The sequence below is a fragment of the Coloeus monedula genome (genome assembly GCF_965178545.1).
Source record: "Coloeus monedula genome assembly, chromosome: 2".
Classification (NCBI taxonomy): domain Eukaryota; kingdom Metazoa; phylum Chordata; class Aves; order Passeriformes; family Corvidae; genus Coloeus; species Coloeus monedula.
In genome coordinates this window covers 47,250,637-47,269,449 of record NC_138782.1, presented here as the reverse complement: position 1 = coordinate 47,269,449, position 18,813 = coordinate 47,250,637, and the positions used below count along the sequence as shown (strand labels likewise).

General features: G+C 45.3%; 2 protein-coding genes across 2 annotated transcripts in view; one reads left to right on the top strand and one right to left on the bottom strand.

Moving 5' to 3' along the window:
• The window catches only part of MAP3K21 (mitogen-activated protein kinase kinase kinase 21), a 42,161-nt gene extending 35,473 nt beyond the window's left edge, over positions 1-6,688 (bottom strand). Inside the window, exon 1 of the mRNA XM_082276913.1 lies at positions 5,900-6,688. Within this exon, the coding sequence (XP_082133039.1) occupies positions 5,900-6,638 (739 nt within the window). The 5' untranslated portion in view covers positions 6,639-6,688. The remainder of the gene's footprint in view (positions 1-5,899) is intronic.
• Positions 6,689-11,449: 4,761 nt separating this feature from the next.
• PCNX2 (pecanex 2) overlaps positions 11,450-18,813 on the top strand; it is a gene marked incomplete at its 3' end in the record, with an annotated part of 149,319 nt that continues 141,955 nt past the window's right edge. Inside the window, exons 1-2 of the mRNA XM_082276849.1 lie at positions 11,450-11,611; positions 17,671-17,876. Of these exons, the coding sequence (XP_082132975.1) occupies positions 11,459-11,611; positions 17,671-17,876 (359 nt within the window). The 5' untranslated portion in view covers positions 11,450-11,458. The remainder of the gene's footprint in view (positions 11,612-17,670; positions 17,877-18,813) is intronic.

Below are 18,813 nucleotides of genomic sequence, written 5' to 3'. Positions count from 1 at the left end.
CAATGTTTTACACAGAACTCTTTCATGTGACATAAGGACATTCAAAGAAAAACCTACTGGAATTCAATGGCACTTTAAGTAGATCATAACCTTCAAAACCAGTGTTGTTTCCCAAATTAATGAAATTTTGCAATCCTACCAATGTTTGCACGAAGGCAGTTTGATTTTGGTTTTCTGTGTTTTTTTTAAAGAATACTTAGCCAACAAGGTTAAAAAAAACAGAGCTCCTTTCTACTTATACACTTCTGGATGCTTCAGGATGTGTGACCAGTTCTTAATGTAATGCAGCAGCATTATCTTCACAGCAAAGCACAAGGCAGGGCTACCGCCTCTCAGAGATGGGACAGGAAACTGGTATACCTGGCACAATTTCTAGCTTTATGAGATTTTAAGTAATTAAGAACAGTGTAAAGTGTTAAGTACCGTGACTTCCTATATGAAGACAACATGGAAAACTACAGCATACAGATTTTAAACTGCTAAATAACTTCTGGCCCGCTATTTTACCTGACTGACATTTATCAAAGTGATACCACATTCTCGAAGACATGGTTCCTACAGGTTTTATGAAAGCCAGTTGCCTTATGGCAGAGGAACTTCAGTTAGTTCAGCCAGAAAAAACATCCACTCCCCTCCAGACCTCAGAGACACCAGCCACAAGGAGCTTAGCAGCTAGCCAGACAATACAAGCAGTGTCAAACCAATTACAACATATGCAGCCTGCTACAGGAGGTGCAGGAGTCACTCAGCACTGGAGATGGGCACCTTGGGACAGCCAGGCTTAGCCCACCAGGGACACTGGAGGCATGGAAGCCTATATGAGAGTGTAAGTTCCACAAATGGGAGTACCAGGAGGAAGAGACTGAGATGCAGAATACATACCCACAGAACATCAGGTTTTTTAGTTTTGTTACACCACAGTAGGTGAGCAGTAACTGGCACAGTGCTACTGACAGAAAACACTCAAAGTTTCACTGCCATTAGTGGGCATCTTGGAACTTCATTTTCAAAGGAAGTTACACTGAAGCTCAAATCTACTGAAAAGCCATTTCTCTTCTCTCTCAAAACCACCAAAGACGATTGTAATATAATTTAATTTTGAATTCTCTTGGTAGCTGTACAAGATTCTGAATTCAAACATCTAGTAACACACAAGTAGTTCTTACAGCTCTACTTGTGATGCGAATAAGTCTCACCTTTTCGAAACACTTAAGAGACAAATTATGCACCCTAGTGATTTCAGAATATGTGAAATCAGTTCAGAAGATGGCTTAACTCTAGTTTCTTACTCTTCCTCTTCCTGAACAGCTAGCCTAAAGTCACTAGGCAGAGAAGTTAGAGAGAAAGCAGGTTTTATGAATTCTGGAAAACATCTCCATCTTATTTGAAAGGTGTTTAATAGCATAACTTGAGCAATTCTGCTGCAAATAACCTGTAAAAGCAAAGAACCAGAGATAATTTGTTCTTGCTTTTTCAAACTCCAGGACACCTTGGCTCATCAAACATAAGTGATTCAACAGTTCCGTCAAAACACATCACACTTCCTTTTAAGGTTTTAAAGTCAAATGACTCCTATTCTCAGACTGCTTCTCATGAGACTAGTTTGAAGAACATCACATTACAGTGGGTGTCCTCTTGTATGTTTGATTTCTTCAGATTCCAAGTAGTTCCCATCAGCGTTGTCACCTCCATGGTCTTATTCAACAATCCTTGAAACTCAAGCTGGCCTTGACAATTCCAAAAAGCAGTATAAACTCAACGCCCTTCACAGAGCTAAGGGATGCAAAGGACCCTGGGATGTTGCAGGAGCTGGTGAAAGCCATATCAAACTGAACCCTACTTGCATATCCATCCATGACAAGAGAGCACAGAGCACTTTATCAGTACTGTGTTAGTACACTTAATCTACACATAATCAACTCTGTAATCATAGACAGGTCTATGCCATAAGCAAGATATTCTGAACTTATTGCAATGCTTCCTAGGAGTACACAAGGTTGCTGTACTAGAGATAAAGTGCATTTTTTTAAAGGCAGACGTAGTGCACTGTGGATACTAAAAAGCTAGGACCAGAGGAATTTTCCAGCTGCTGAAGCATTTTGTGAAGTTTTCCTTTCTCATGAAAGCTAGCTGAAAAGAGTGTAGAGATTTTTGTAAATTAATTGTCTATCTCTGCACCTGGGATTTGTTTTCCAAGTCTTGTTTTGATATATGGGAAAAATATTTTGAATGGGTGTTAGAGAACTTCAGCCAATCCTTCTAAGGGCTGGCTGGTCAAAGGACCAATGACCTCCTGCCACCCTTTCATACAAAGGTATATAACCTAGCTTGTAATTAATAAAATAATTCCATTTCTCCCTGAACTTGGACTTGTGTCGTTTCTCGCCGGTTCTCAGTATGACAGCAACAGTGCACAGTCTGAAATCAACCCCAGAACCACAAACCTTTTTTCTCTACACTCGACTTCAGAAAGTGAAAATGTGGCATACTCTAGCCAAACATATTACTAGCTTTCTTCAGGATAGAATAATCAGGGGAGGCTGTGCTGAGCCCTTACACAACCACAGGTTTTGTAACTAATGGGGTGTCCTTGCCCTGAAGCAAGAAATTTGATTCCCTCAGAGCAAAAAAATTGCCCTTCCAAAGAGTCAGAAAAACAGCTGAGATGTGGTAAAAAGACACACATAACTATTACTGTCTAGTCTTGTAGATGAATTTCTGTCTTTTATTTCCAGTGAAACTTAAATTTTTCTCATAGTCAGCTGGCACACTTAATCAAGACTAAGTTCCTACTCAGAAGACAGTTAGGAATATTCAAGTATTTTCACAATTTTTAAGACATCTCCTTTTCAGTTAAAGCATCAAATAATTCAGAATTCCTTGACTAACAACGATGGCTTGAAAAAAATCAAATTTTCTTCCAAAATTTTTACTCAGATTTTAGATTAGGTAAAGTTCACCTTTCCTTAATTTTAATTAATTTTAATTTTAAATTAAATTTAAAATTAATTTTAAAAAATTAAATAATTAAAAAATCCTTAATTTTAGATTGTGTCCTTAATCTATAAAGTATATTGAGGAACATAAGAACTGCTTATGAGAAGTTATCCTCAAAACAGGCCATGGTCTTTGTCAGAGAAACTTCATACCACCTCAGCCACACAAGGTTTTACGAAGTACCCACAATTCGTAAATCAACAGTAGAGACCATGGTTACTATGTTACATTTTATCACACATATCTAAAGCTAAACCCTGCTCTTTACACCTTTATTTTGTCGACTTCTGAAAAACCTGTAAATATTAAGTTTATTTTACATGGACTCCAAAACTGAGGAAACTCTCTCTGCTGTTACCAAAACTCATGAGGAGTTACACTTTACTTCTTTGTTCAGCCCTCACAACCAACTTTGTTAAATTTTTCTTTCCAATATGGAAAACATTTGTACACCTATTAATTTCCCTTACTCTGGCAGAAACACAAACATTTTCCCACCTCCTAAAAGGAGCACAATGAAACAAGAGCATTCAAGCCTAGATACTGCTGTTAATAAAAGCTAGCTGCTCTCATGGCTCTTCTGTTTGTGGCACTTTCTCTCCAGTCCTGTCAATATGGCATCAGCAAAACCACACTAGATCTGCTATAGAGATCCCAACTCCATAAAATTGCATGGAGAGAAGTAACATGCTTTGAGATGCTTGCCATTGTCTGCCAACCACAAGCCCAGACACATACCCTTTCTGGATCAAATACACTTGTAGAAGGGGCTCCCTTCCCTTGGCTGGAAAAATTAGTTCCTGCCTGCTTGCTAGGGAAGTAGCCTGAGAAGCATTCCCTACCACACTGTGTTAAGGGCAGTCATTTTTCTAATTTATTGTCTGAGGAAGAAAAAACATCCTTCTTAACAAAAATAATTAAGCTAGCACAAAACTGGTACATTCATATATTACCTAGAGCTGCTTAAGGGAGAGCACTGAACCACCACCAGTAGCAGTGCCTGGAATGGGTGCTACCAGACCCCTGTCTGGAGCCACAGCCACTGCAGAACTGTTATTACCCACGCCAAGCTAGTTGCTCAGTCAACCCTGGCAGCATTCCACTCCCACTGTGAAAGACTGCAAAAGACTACAGAAAAAGAATGAAGTGAAATCTTCGATGAATGGATGAGTTGACAGAACAGGGGATACTGCCATGACTTGCAGTCATTTTAAATTTATGTTGTTGAACAACATGAATGGTACCACCAGTGCACCACTGTCTTCTAACATTAACATTTAGTCAGATGATCAAGAGACATAATTCTACTTAGAATATTCAATACTGTCTTCAAAGTTTGCTAAAATTAAGAAATACAGGTGAGAGATCTAACTAGGTCAAGTTAAGCGCAGCTGCAACAGGAGTTAGCAATGAAAGCAGCGAACAGGCACATATGCTGAGGTTATAATCAGAAGTACACTTTTGAAATGCTCTGCCACTATCCATATACAAAAAGATGATAATGGTAAGCAGTTCTTAGTAGTACCCAACTCAGCTCCCAGTGTTATGCTAAACCATAGGGTTACGAATTTATTTCGGACACAAACTTTGGCACTGTCACTTAACATGCCGCTGGCATGCAGCGGCCCACTCAATACTCAAGGTGCAGCAGCTCACTCCGAACACAGCAGCAAACTAAGCGGGCACAAGCTGCCTACAGACCACTTGCTAGAAATGAAGGTGTTGGCCATGATGCTAAAGGTCCAAGGGTTCATCGTCTGTGCTACAAACAGAACCACAAACACAGCTGAGCTAGGTCCTTTCTTTATCAAATAAATAGTGAAAGTATTCTCAGAACAGTCAGTCCCATGACTGAGCCTTGTCTTAACAGCCCATGCATGGTGACCTTCAAGCCTCTTAAACAAAGTGCTTCAAACCTGAATGAAGCTTTTTTTATTTCTACTGGACTATTTAAGGACTCCTAAGCGGAAAAAAAAATAGACTAACATATTGCTGCACTTTTGGCATATTCAGAAGAAAAAGGAAAGAGTTGAAATGGTTTCAGATATTTATGGAAACACACAGAATTCCACTTTCAGGTCATCAGTTCAAAACACAACTATAATGGCAAGTCATAAACACTCTATTCTAGTAAGTGAGCCTTCCATGCACAGTGGCCAAAATCTTAGATGCTTCTGTATTTCAGATGGACCAAGGAGCCATTATGAATTGAGCAACTCTCTCATTCTTGCAGATGCATTTGTCCATGCCAAGGGATGAAAGTCAATCTGGTGTCTGAACAACAGTTTCTACTGGTTTTAAGGTATTTGTCTTTTCCACCTCAGTGTTTGCTAAGTAAGTAAATTTTAGCAATTTTAAATGCATACGCTGAAAACCCGAAACACATATGATTGTTCAGCAGCGAAACAGAAGTGATACCCTTATTAAATCTTCTCTTTACAAGGCGCTTGGTTCCTTGGGTAAGTTTTAAAAGCCAGGACCACACAACGCATCAGAGTGAAAACAGCCTTGTGGATTTGCAATTACGGTTGTGCGCAGGATTTTATCCCGCTTTAAGCGAGCTCCTCTCCCAGAGGGCAGGACTTTGCGTGCGCTGGAGGTACCCCCGGCTCCTCCCGACCTTTCCACGAGTCCGTACCCAGCTCACAGCCCGTCAAGCTAACCTGCCGCTGGCCTAAGCTACTGGCACTGGGTGCCCCAGTTGCGACACCCATGGCCCGGTGGAACAGGGTTCCCGGACGGAGCCCGTCCAGGCCCGGCCGCCCGCCCCCGCACCGCGGCCACGGCCAGCGCCGCCACGCCGGGACCCCCGCCGGTCCCAGCGGCCTGAGCCGTCACCTCCGCCGCCGCCGCGGTGCGAAGGTCCCTACTCACCTCCCCCCCCGCCCCGCTCGGGACTCACTGTTGCTCGACTTGAGGTCCCGGTGCAGGATGGGGACGATGGCCTCGTCGTGCAGGTAGAGCATGCCGCGGGCGATCTGCACCGCCCAGTTCACCAGGATGTGAGGGGGGATGCGGCGGCCCCCGCGGGCGGCCGCGGCCCCGGGGGCGGCGGCCAGGGCCCTGTTGAGGGAGCCGCCGCGGGCGAACTCCATGACGAGACAGAGGTTGGGCTCCCGCAAGCAGACCCCGTGCAGGGCGATGATGTTGGGGTGCCGCAGCATGGAGAACAGCTTGGCCTCCTGCCGCACGCTCTCCGCCGTAGCCGTGATGTCCTCGTCGGGGTCCTGCCGCGCCGCCTTCACGGCCACCTCGCGGCCCCGCCAGGTGGCCCGGTACACCTTCCCGAAGCCCCCCACGCCGATGATCTCCTGCAGCTCCAGGTGCTGGAAGTCGATCTCCGTTAGGCTCCCAGCGGGGTCCCCCCGCCCGCCGCCCCCCGCCGCCGCTCCGCCGCGGGGCTGGCGGGTCACGTAGTTGGCCGGGAAGATGCCGAGGCGGTGGCGGATCTTCCCCGCCCACCAGCCGTCGTCGCCGGACACCGCCGCGTCCTGCGACAGCACCTCCACCACGTCTCCCCGCCGCAGGCTCAGCTCGTCCTCGCCGCTCGCCTCGTAGTCGTACAGTGCCGTCCAAAGCGGGCACGAACCCCCGCCGCCACCAGCGGCCGCCGCCGCCGCCCCGGCGCCCGGCAGAGCCATGGCAGCAACCTCAGCCCCGGCGGCCACCAGCAGCAGGAGCGCCGCCGACGCGGGAGCACCCGCCCAGCCGCATCCTCACCTGCCGCCGCCGCCGCCGAGCGGGAGCCGCGGGAGGGGAAGGCGGGGCGCGGGCAGGGGCGGGGCCGCCCGGCCCGGCCCGGTCGCCGCCGCCACCGCGGGGCTCCGGCAGAGAGAGCGCAGGCGCGCGCGGGAAAGGCGGGGAGGGCAGCGCCGGCGCCCCGCGCCCGCCCGCCCGGGCCCGCCGATTGGCCGCCCGCCGTCACGTGGCGCGGCGGGCGGAGGGGTCGGTGCGGTCCCCCGGAGCCGGAGCACGAGGGAGCCGCGACTCCCGCTTTGTCCCTCGGGGACTGCGAACCGAGCTGAGGGCATGTGCCTCTGCCGCAGCTTCCCCTCTCCTTCCTCGTGCGGTTTTGGGCCTTCTTTGGAACAAGCCCCAAGAGGTTTCTGAAGAAACTGAGCTTTCTCGGTTCGTGTTTGCTCTGCCACCCGCGGGCTCTCACAGGATGGGTCAGGTTGGAAGGGGCCATAGGGGGTCATCTGGTCCAACCTCCCTGCTCAAGCAGGGTCATCCTAGAGCACATGGCACAGGATCGAGGCCAGATGGTGCTTGAACATTTCCAGTGAGGGAGACTCCACGATCTCTCTGGGCAGTCTATTCTAATGCTCGGTCACCTGCACAGCGAAGCAGTTCTTCCTCCTATCCAGATGGAATTTCCTGTGCATCAGTTTCTGCCTGTTGCCTCTTGTCCCGTTGCTTGGCACCACCGAGAAGAGCCTGGCTCCACCCTCCCTTAGATCCTGACAGACATTGATGAGGTCCCTTCTCAGTCATCTCTTCTCGAGGCTGAGCAGGCCCAGCTCCCTCAGCCTTTCCTCGTAAGAGAGATGCTGCAGGCCCTTAATCATCTTCGTTGCTCTCTGCTGGACCCGCTCCAACTCTTCTCTGCTCACCACCCTGTCCATGCACAGAGAGAGTGCCAGCCCTGTGTGGTGCGATCACACAGTCTTTTCAATTAAGAGGTTGCGTGAAAATAGCAAATGCAGTGTACATGCTATTTCTGGGTAAAGATTCTCCTGGTTTTAAGTGGAAAAATCGTATCACTTTCTAAACTACAGTTGTCGTTTCCTTCGAAGTTGGAGGGAAGTGTGTGGGCTGGGGACGCCCTCCCGTCTCGCCAGCCTGGTGGGAAGCAGTGGTTCAAAGTGGAAGGAAATGAGTTTTCATGCCAGGACCCAATCACTGTGCTGTGGGACCTGTGGTTATGGATGTGGCTGCTGCCAGCAGAGGCCCCAAGAAGGATAGTAAAGGAGGCTAGGGAAAGGTGTAAAAACTGCACTGCTGGGTTGACTAACTTGGTGTGATGAACACTCAATGTTTTGCACAAAAACCTACATCCAGAGCATTGTACATCTCTACATAAACACAAAATTTGCAGATGAATACCACAGAATTAAGGTTTGAACATAAAGACAGTAATTGAAAAAAAGTTAAAATTACAGTATTAAAAAATCATAAATTCTTGCTTATCCCACTGTATTTATAGTTATACACAATGCAAAAATACAATTATGCTAAAGTGACTTACTGAACCACATTAACCAAAAAGAAAGAATGCAGAACCAGCATGTCTATCAAGTCTTCTCCCATTTCCTTTAATATAACATTGCCTTGCAGCTATTCAGCGAGGTAATTACAAGCCTTTCCCTTATCTGCATATTTGCCTTATTATAAAAGCCATAAAGTATGTTGTAATACAAGCATTCTGCCACACAAATTCCACCTTGTACTTTGTTATCTAAAAGAATCTGCAGGAACTAATTAAGTGTGGAATGTTTTGGGTCAGACAAGGTATGGGTTGCAGTACAGTCAAATGTTTAAATATTTATCTAGAGATATTATTCCAAAATTTGCTTTCTGAAGTGCCACTATCCCCTAGCAATCACTGCACTCGGGTCAGTCTTTGTTCAATGTTTCTTCAGCACCCAGCGCTCCAGGATCTTGGTGTATAGTTGCTGTTCCTAGGAGTTCCAATAATGGAAATATGACCCAGAACAGTGTGAAGTGCCCTTAACTTTCCTGACGGCACCACCTAGTGGAGTGCACCGGTTAGAAGAGCGGCGTACAGACGGCAACGCTTTCGGCTCAGACCCTCACTGGCATCTCTCGAGAGGAAAGAAGTAATTTTTTTCGTCTTTGGCACTCCTGCAACTGTGTAGCTACAATACTGTGCATCTACGTTGTGTCCAGAACACGTATCCTGACCTGGAAATGACAGGAACCCTTCATAACTGCAAGTATCATTATACCAAAAAATATTTGGTGTCTGCATCATCCAAAGATGAGGAAGAGTTGAAAGATTTGAGTGACGTGTGGACAAGTGTCAAGGTTTAACCCCAGTCAGCAGCCAAGCCCCATGCAAGCACTCGCTCACTCCCTCATCAGCAGGATCGAGAAGAGAATCCGAAGGGTAAAAGTTAGAAAACTTGTGGGTTGAGATAAGGCAGTTTAATAGGGAAAGGAAAGCCATGCACACAAGCAAAGCAAAACAAGGAATTAATTCACCACTTTCCATGGGCAGGCAGGTGTTCAGCCATCTCCAGGAAAGCAGGGCCCCATCACACGTAATGGTTACTTGGGAAGACAAACACCATCACTCCAAATGTCCCCCTCTTCCTCCTTCTTCCCCCCACTTTATATAGTGAGCACAATGTCATACGGTCTGGAATACCCCTTTGGCCAGTTTCAGTCACCTGTCCTGGCTGGAAGCCCTCCCAGTTTTTCTTTGTTGTACCATCTCACTGGCAGGACACAAGACACAAAATGTTCCTTGATTTAAGACAAGCATGACATAGCAACAACCAAAATATCAGTGTGTTATCAACAGTATTCTCACAAGGAATTCAAAACAGAGCACCGTAGCAGCTACTGAGAAGAAGATTAACTCTCTCCCAGCCAAAACCAGGACAACAAGTCAACCTAGTATCAATTGCAGTCTGCATTATCTGGGCATTCCACATTATAACCTACATGAGTTAGAGGTCTCAAAAAACAGAAGAGAGGAGGTTTTGAAGAAGTTTTCTATTTACACCCTTGTTTAGCTATCTTTTTGTTTTGGAGCTGTGCATGTAAAGGAAATTATTTGTTATTCTGCCTGTGGAAAATGACCTCAGTAGTTTCTGAAACTTAACATTTTTAATTATCATACATCAGAAACATTATTCATAGCTGCATATTGCCCTTGATTCTGTCATTACAATTGCTTTAACAAACTTTGTCACCTTTGAAAAGAACCTGCAAAAGATAAAAAAGAATTCACTTAACAGGGCAGAAGTTTGGGCAAGATGTGTTTACAGGAGTAGCACATGAGGTGCGGCCAAGACTGTCCCTCCTTCATACAGCTCAAGAACAGCTCTTGAAATTTCACTGCTCACTGAGGTCACACTGAGGAAGTACTCAAGCCCCAAAGCTGTAGATCCTCAGGCATCTAAGGGTGGCAGTGCTGCTGAAGAGGACGATGCCATTCCTCCCCTGCTCCCAACTGCTTGTTCATAGTGCTGTATTATCCCTCCCATCAAGCCAACACAAGCATCCCACACAGCCACATCGCCTGCCACATCAGGGAGAAAGCTGAGGTATGTAGTTCATTAGCTCACAAATACTATAATAGCATTTTTGGTCTCCTAACTTTGTCAAAAAAATCCACACAAAGCATAGCAGAATGGCATGTTTGGTCTGTGAAACTGTAGCCATGGTCAGGAACAACTGATGTAGGGTAAATTTGGTGATGTGCATCCTTCACAAAATTGACTGCAATAAAGGTCATGCATATAGAACAGTCCCTAGAAGGGACTAGTGAGAGATTAACAATGCAATGTCACCGCTATTTCCTGATGGTTGGGGATGGGAGGTGGGGAGCACTGTGTGTGGTCAGCCCTGGTGTTCAAAACCCACCCTTACACCCCTTCCTTCAGGGGTGTCCCATAAGAATATACCTGGTATCCTTACGTCTCATTCTTCACTGACTTTAGTCTCCCCTGCTCAAGGCTTCCACTCAGCTCTATCACCTTTTCAGCCCCATTCCCCCCCACTTCACACGCCTATGCTTCCTCCAGCCTGCCCCTACCTCCTCACTCCGCTAGTTTGAGGTCAGCTGCGTGAAACTCTTCAACGAAGGCAGACTGGGTTTTACCCTGAACTCATTCTTGAAAGAAACCGATTTTTTTTTTGACGAATTTCTCCACATCCCGCCCAAAACACAGCTCAATTGAACACAAAACGGGTGGCACTAAAGCTGGGCAGAGCTCACAGATCGGAAACTCGTGATGTATCGGGCAGGATCAGTGAGAACCCGGCGGTGGGGGAGTGGCCGGCGAGGCGCGCAGCCCAGCTGGCGGCCGCCGGGGCTGCCCCTGTGCCGCGCTTTTTGGCACCTGTGGACGCACCTCGCGGTGCCCGGGGCGGGACGCGGCCGTGACAGACGGCCCCGCGCCAGAACTGCTCCCCCCCCTCCGCCGCGGCTTGGCCCGGCCCCGCTCCGCCCCGCGGCCTCCGTGCGCTGCCGCCGCTCCCGGCAGCCGGGCGCGGACCCCGGGGGGCGGCGGCCGCGGCTGGCGGCGCCGAGCGGGCGCTGTGCCCGGCGGGGGGCGGCCCGTGACGGCGGCCTCCCGGCGGCGGCGGCGCCCGGGGTGGGGCGGGCGGGATGCTCGGCGTCGCGGGGCACCATGGGAGAATCCGCGGGCGCCCGGCATGGCGGCGGCGGGCGGCTGAGGGGCGGCGGTGGCGGCGGCGGGGGGCGGCCATGGTGTCGCCGGCGGCGCGGCTGGTGGGGCAGGGCGTATGGGCGGCGCTGACCGGGGGCTGGTACCACGACCCGGAGCAGGGGGCCTTCACCAACAGCTGCCACCTCTATCTGTGGCTGTTCCTGCTGACGCTGCCCATGGCCCTGCACCTGGTGAGAGGGGCCGGGGGGCGGGCGGGAGCCGGGGGCAGGGTGGGAGCCGCGGGCCTCGGCCCGCAGGCGGCAGCGGCGAGGGCGTGTGCGCTCAGCCGGCTGTAAACTGCCCTCTGGGGGGCTTAAATATTGGGAATTGTGGGCTTTACCTGAGGGGTTTGTGTCTAAAGGTTAACGGGGTGAGTCCGCCGGCTGTGCTAGGCAGCGGCCGGACCCTTAGCCCTGCCGAAGGAGTTGGGTAGGGGTGCAGCGCTGGCCTCGGCAAGTGCTGAATGACCGTGGGGACGTTTGTTCAAAAATCTCTTTTGGAGACAGGTGTTTTGGATTTTTTAGAAGTTTGGTCCGGCCTTACCTGATGAGAAGGGTAAATAAATGGAAAAATCCAAATACCATGTAATTAATATGCCTTGCTGAATGTCACTGGTGAATCACATGGCTTTTTGTGACATGCAGCTCCCTTTGTGCTGAAATTTAAACTTTGCGAGTGAATTGTTTTGTTTGCCGGACCTTAAAATTTATTTTCCTGAAACGCTTGAAACTTTTGCTCTGTTTTTGTGTGTTTTCCTACTGTATGAGAAAAGCTTAAAGTATGCTGGATCATTGAATCTATTTTGGTGTGTCCTTCAGTGATTATAGGGTAATATTGCTTCCGTTAGAAACAGTTTCTATCCATTTGGTTCCTGGAGTGACTCAACTAAATTCTTAACTAAGTTCTGTAGAAATTTTCTTTGACTGGATAAAATTTTTAAATAGGTTTCTTTACCCTATGTGGCCAGATGTGGACCTGGTTATCAAAACCAAAGAGCATTTATGAATCCCCCTGCAATCCCAGTGGAAAGCAAATCTTGTATTTTTAAGCATGAGTTGATGCTGAATTTTGTGGCATGGATTGCAGTGAATTCCTGTAAGCATGGCTCATGGAGTTAATGAACCAAGACAACAATATGCTTTCTTCTGATTGAGAGGGTCTATTTCCTGTGCAAACCAGCAAGAGTCTTGCATTGTAGGGTTTGCTGTCCAAGTCATATGTCTGATTAAAAACGAAAATGATTGAAGGCTAGCTTTTTTTTCCCAGTTGATATAAGTGTGTATCTGGAAGGATATGTGTTTCCTTGTGGGAAACTTCTGAACTGAAGAAGGTATGGGGGTTGCACAAAAGAACACTAGACTATAGATCAGAGCTAAGGTAAAAAAAGGCATTTTTTAAAGGGAGGGGGAGAAAATGTAACTTATCTACTGACCTCTCTTGGGCATCATCATTGCCTGTCTGGATGGACTTGCTTTTTCTGCACACTGACTGGCTTTCTGATGAATCATCTGGTTAAATGCAGGACTTTTGTTCTTGAGCTAAGATACTGCTATGGGAATTCTTTGTCCTTGATAAGAATAATGCATTTATTGTGATGGCTGCCTGAGAGTAATTACGTCCTTACATGTTTTCTTGGTTTTAAGTAGCTTGTTTCTAAGGCTTGGTAAACTTTATGCAAGACATCTATTCTTGCCACTTAAAAACTTGAACCTGCTTTTTAACTAAAGGTTTTCTCTGGTTTATAATAGATTTTGTTTATAATATTCAGTAATACTTGGGGTGATATTTATGTTACGTACTTGACACCAATGGTTTTGGATTCAGCTAAAGCAGTTGATGTTTCTTGAAATGGCAAAATCAAAACAGTACTACTTTTTAAATTTTTCATTTGCTTGGGATAATCTTTTGTTGAAGTTAGGAAGTCTCGCTGAAACAGTCTGATTTGAATCAAATGGCAAAACTCATCCATCTGTTTTTAGTTTTTTCACAGTGGCTCAGCAGAGGTGTGCTGATGGTAGCATTGAGAAGCTTAAAGTATTAAGTTGTTTCTGTTGTGTGGATCAAGAATTTCTTTCTCTAGCTAATTCAGCATAGCTTACTTTGGTACTAAGGATTCCTTTATTAGCTTCCATACCTTTGAAAATGCAGATCTGTATTTCCATCACTTTCTTTTCTTTCTCATTTATCATTTAAGCATTAAAAATGTACATTGGATATTTGGAGCATCACTGCTGTTAAAATCAACTTTCAAAATTATAATGAGATCTCTTCTAACTGTGCCATATCAACTTTCATAATATATTAAGAATTAAAGTTCTTATTCCACCAAACAGTCCAGGATCCCTATGTGTTTTGCACATGAAAATGGTGATAACTTTAGTATTCAGCCCCTGGGCTGAATTCAGACCCAGTAAAACACCAGTGACCCAGACATGCAACTTTGGGAACTACTTGCATATAGCTTATTTTACAAGCTACAAGAGAATGTGCCTCGTGTTTGGGCGAGTCCCCAAAACAACATACTGAATGTTTCTCCTGCCTCTTGTTGGACAGGGAACCCTTGAACTCACAGGGTTGTTACTTCTTAAGCACTAGGTCCTCAAATCACTCTGTGATAGGAGAAGTACAACATGGCAGTATAAGGGTGTGGGCACATAAATTACTCAGAGGTAAACTAGATAAAACTGGCAGTGTGTCAGCTGCTTCCAGTCCCACTTGGCCACGTTTTACCCTACTCTGTCAATCGCTCTGTCAGAGTTAAGATAACACAGCAGAGATACAGGCTACCCTGTTACGTACTGTATTTATTGTGTGGTAGGACACACAATTAGAACTCAAGGTACGTCCCTGGAATTTTATTTGCTACCTGCTTTCCCATGTTTTATACTGTGTGATGGACATCTCTCAGTACTGATTCACCTTAATTAACATATAAATATGGGTCTTTGGCCCCAGTGTTATATCTCCCATGCGTATGTCTGATGGTAGTGGCTGACTGCACATTTGTTTGGGAGTTCCCTCATTTGTGTTGTGTAGCACACTGGAGACAGTCAGGCCCAGGTGCAGCAGTGCCTTGCTTTAGGTGCCTCAGGGGCTCAAGCAGTGGGTGGGATACATGTGGGTCTAAGCACCCTTTATCATTCAGCCCGATTTACAAGGTATGGTACTTTTTCAAAGGTTATATACCTTTATGTATATCTTTCAGTCACCTCTACCTTTGTGCTGCTCAAATAATGTCAGTAGACACTGAAGGAGAATGTGGCTGTTCTTCTGGGAACAATCTCTGGGCAGGCAGGAGCCCCAAGCAAAGGTGCTCCATACATGGTGACATCAACTCTGTTGCATTTGCAATAGTAAGTTGGGCCACATTTGGGACACACCAGCCTGCATTTCTGGCCTTGACCCCACACTATTCTGGTGCAGGGTACAACAGAAGCTACTGAGAACAAAAAGTACCTTATGGTAGAATTTCTAATGGGGCGAGAATGAAGAAAACTAGGGCTGCAGCTTCCATAGAAACCTGTGGGAAGTCATGAAGCCTGCTTTCTAATGAATTTGTATTTGTGGGGGTTTTTTTCCTAGCTTCTAATAAGATGTCTGCTGAATTGAAGCTTTTTCTGTCACTGGGGTGGCATCAAAAGGTCAGAGAGCTGTGTGGATTCCTCTCATTAATGGAGGAGGTGTGCTGCTGTGACCTTGCCCAATGGGGTGTATTCTCTTAAAGTTTCCTGAATAGCTTTTTAGTTCTTTGGCTACTTTTCAACTGAGGGGATGGAGGGAGATGATGAATACACAGGCACATGATGTGATTATAAAACCTCATTTTCATAGGAAACCAGGCTAATTATAATTATAGTGCATCAAAAGTGACTCTATCATCTAATTCCTCAGTGGTCTATAACTTAATTCCTCCTTAGTGTGGATTTGATATCTTTCACCTACCTGTACCTGGGAACACCAACTGCAGTCATATGACACTTGTACCTTATGCAAGAGGCCTGATTCAGAGAATGGAGGGCTTTCCATTATTGGCTTCATCTTTCTCCTAATTCCTCACGTGGGCAGGTAGCTGCCTGCTGGCTTGTAGCACTCAGCCTGCCCCAGCATTCAGAGTATTAAAGATGCATTGTCCATGTTATGCATTGGCAGTCTTGGTGTGGTGGGTGCACTAAAACATCGTGTATCTCGGACAGATGGGCAGGGAGACCACGGGCTGGCTCGGGGCACAGCTCTGGTAGGTCTGGTCACAAGGCAGGGATGAGGACATGCAGCACTCAGCATTTGCTAAAACTGGCCCTCTTTTCCACTCAGAAATCTAGGAGCTTCCTTTCAGTCTCTCTTGTAGCATGGTCTCTGCACGCATAGGCTGCGCTTACTGGAAATCTATTTTTGTTGTGTCCTCTTGACATTATTCATATAATATTTATTAAGCTTTATGAATGCCACCTATAAAGCACTTCTTTTCTAGTGGGTCATTCTGAGTTATTTAATAATGAGTAATTGATCTGTACCTTTTAGTGTATAGTTGAAGAGGTTCCTTGGAAGGTGAACAAATCTCTCTTAAACAAGTCATTACAGATAACTGGCTGTCACTCTTTGTGAAACCAAGCAATTTCTAACTTGTTTTGTAAAAACATTAGTCATAAACCACAAATTCTTCAACCTCAAGCTCTTCAACTTCATCTACCAAGCCTTATACCCTGAGAACATGAGCTTGCAAATGGATCCTCTCTCTGACCCGAGTTCACTAAATAACTGAAGGGTATGCTGAGAGTTGGTTTTTACACAGTACTCTTAACAGACTTAAGCCTCAACTTGTAGAAAGTCATGTCTGTCTTATTAGGGATCATTGGTAGTACGTACATCCTAAGTAGCTCCTCCACTATTGTGCAATAGATTCTTTGTATCTGAATCAGAATAGTCATAAAAAAGGATTTGCCTGAAAATTTTTGTGTGTACATCTTGATGGTATGAAGTCCCAGTGAGCCAAAAGCAGCATCAAAATTGCAACCCACTTGCTTGTCACAGCACAGAAATGATTCAACATTAATTTCAACATCAAGATAAATGTGGTGACTTGTTCTAAAGATGAAATAAGCATGCCTTGTTCTTCCCTTCACCTGTGTGGTCGATGTGGTTTATTTATGAATTTGGAAAAATGATTGATTTAGTCCCAAAGCAAAGACCATTCTTAAAAATTAACTTCAGTAGGCTTTCAGCAAATCCTGAGTATTGAAAACCTTTTTTGTTTTTGTTTGTTGCTTGGGTTTTTTTGTTGTTGTTGTGCAGGACTATAGTAAAGCTCTGTTTAAAAAATAACCCTAAAACTTGAAATGAGATGAAACTCACCATGAGACTGCACCTGTGTAATGACAATACACAAGCGTGTTCTGTGACTATAATGGTAAAGACTTTGGTACTTCAATTATAACTGCAAGTGTCCATTGCAATGATTTGCCCTTTACTGTAAGGAAGTATTGTATAAAAAAAGTTGTTAGTATGTCATGTCTGTGAAAGAACTTTACAGACTGTAGTGGAACTGTAATTAATTTTAATGGCTAAGAACTGAGGTGCTCATCACAGATCAGCAAACATATCACAGACAGCTGCAAATTAACAATTATGCACTTTAGAAAAGGAATTCAAAGAGGTTGTGTCATAGTTTAACCCTAGCTGGCAACTAAGCACCCCACAGCCAATTGCTCACTCCTCCAGCCTCAGCCAGGACAGATGCCTCTCCAAATGCATTTTTATTCATTTGTTTTTAGTAGTCCTGACTAATTATTTAAAATTCCTCAATGGTTAAGGTATTTGGGAACATGCTGTGAGGCATTAGAAAATGGACATCAAGCTACAGCGTTTTACTATTGAGTCATAACTGACATACAGGGTAAGATGACAGACGTTTTCTAAAGGTTTCCTGTTTGTAGATAACTAATGGGTTTTTTTGTGTCTGTATTTTTATGAATTCATAGTTTAGGAAAGGCTCCAGCTGCATTAACATGGAAATGTAGTATTTTAAAAAGCTTTTTAATGTTTGTCTGTGGTGAGTTTTTGCTGATTTTGATAGTAAATAATATCCACAGTTAATTAAAGGAAGAATAGATCTTGTGAAATAGGCTGAACCTTGAAGAAACCCTTAAACCTTTTCTGTAAGCAGAACTCAATATATATATTGTATTTAAAAATTTTAGCAGCATCTTCTCAAAACAATCTGTTATCATTGTGTCTTCATTATTTCTTCCTATAGGCTTTTCCAGCAAATGCAGTGACAGTTTTTGTGTACTGCAGCTCGGTGACAGTGTTCTTCACGGTAATAAAGGTGATCAGCTACCGTTTGCACCTTATGTTTGATAAAGGCGAAGTAATTCAACAGAAGCTCTCAAGAAAAAATGGAAGGCAATGTAAAGATACAGAGGTTCAAAAAGGAGAAGCGGTTCAGTCCTCAAATTGTAGGTAAGGTTTTCATTGCCTTGCTGGCACATCATGTAAAATGGGTGAGTTTGCACCATGGTCCTGCACAGCAGAAATGTCTGTTGAGTGCAAGAAAACGCCTTACAGTTGTATGAAGAATGACACTTTTAAAAACCTGATTAGTGCTTTTATACTGGGTAGCTGAAACATTCTTGTAGTGGAGCAGGCTGAGCTGCACCTGATTCAGAGGTCAGGCAGCAGCTGGGCACCATGAAGGTGGTAGAGGAGATATGTACTGGAGATCTGTGCTAACAGATCCTGGAGAGAACCTGGAAGAAGTTTTCTGGGGAAGCCTTAAAAACTTGGTCTTTCCACTTCCTGCTGTGCTTACTTGCTGGGAAGAGGCAAAGAAGTGGCATGCACCTGTTGGCAAAGAAGATGCTTTAATAACGTGGCTTTGGAAGCCTGACCTTGTGTTGCCTTTGTGTGCTTGTAGCAAATTCCCTCTCAGATCACATCTAGATGTGAAGTTGTTTTTCCCCCTTATGTTTTATTGTGACTGCTTATGATGCTTCTGTCGTCCTGTTCATGAGGAAAGCTTTTGTTTCTCAGGGGCATTTGGGAGGTAGTTGTAGCTTCTCTATGGAGGAGCCAAGTACTATTAGTCTTTGCTGCATATGATCAATAAGGCTGCTTCCAGGCTGTGATGGGATTAAAGGTAAAAACAGTAGTGGAATGAAGACTAGTACTGACATTTTTCAGGTTTGCGTATTGGTAGAATGTTCCGCTATACACTCTTGGGAATAAATGGAGACCATTCCTGCTGGTTTTTCAAGCTTGAGTCATACAAACAAATGAAGCTGGCAAGTGGCTTTCAGTGATCCCAAGTGTTATGACAAATGTGAAAAATGCTGAAATAAGGTACATCTAAAAGTGATAGAAGCATAAGAATGTCCAAAGCAAGCTTAAATTGAGTAGC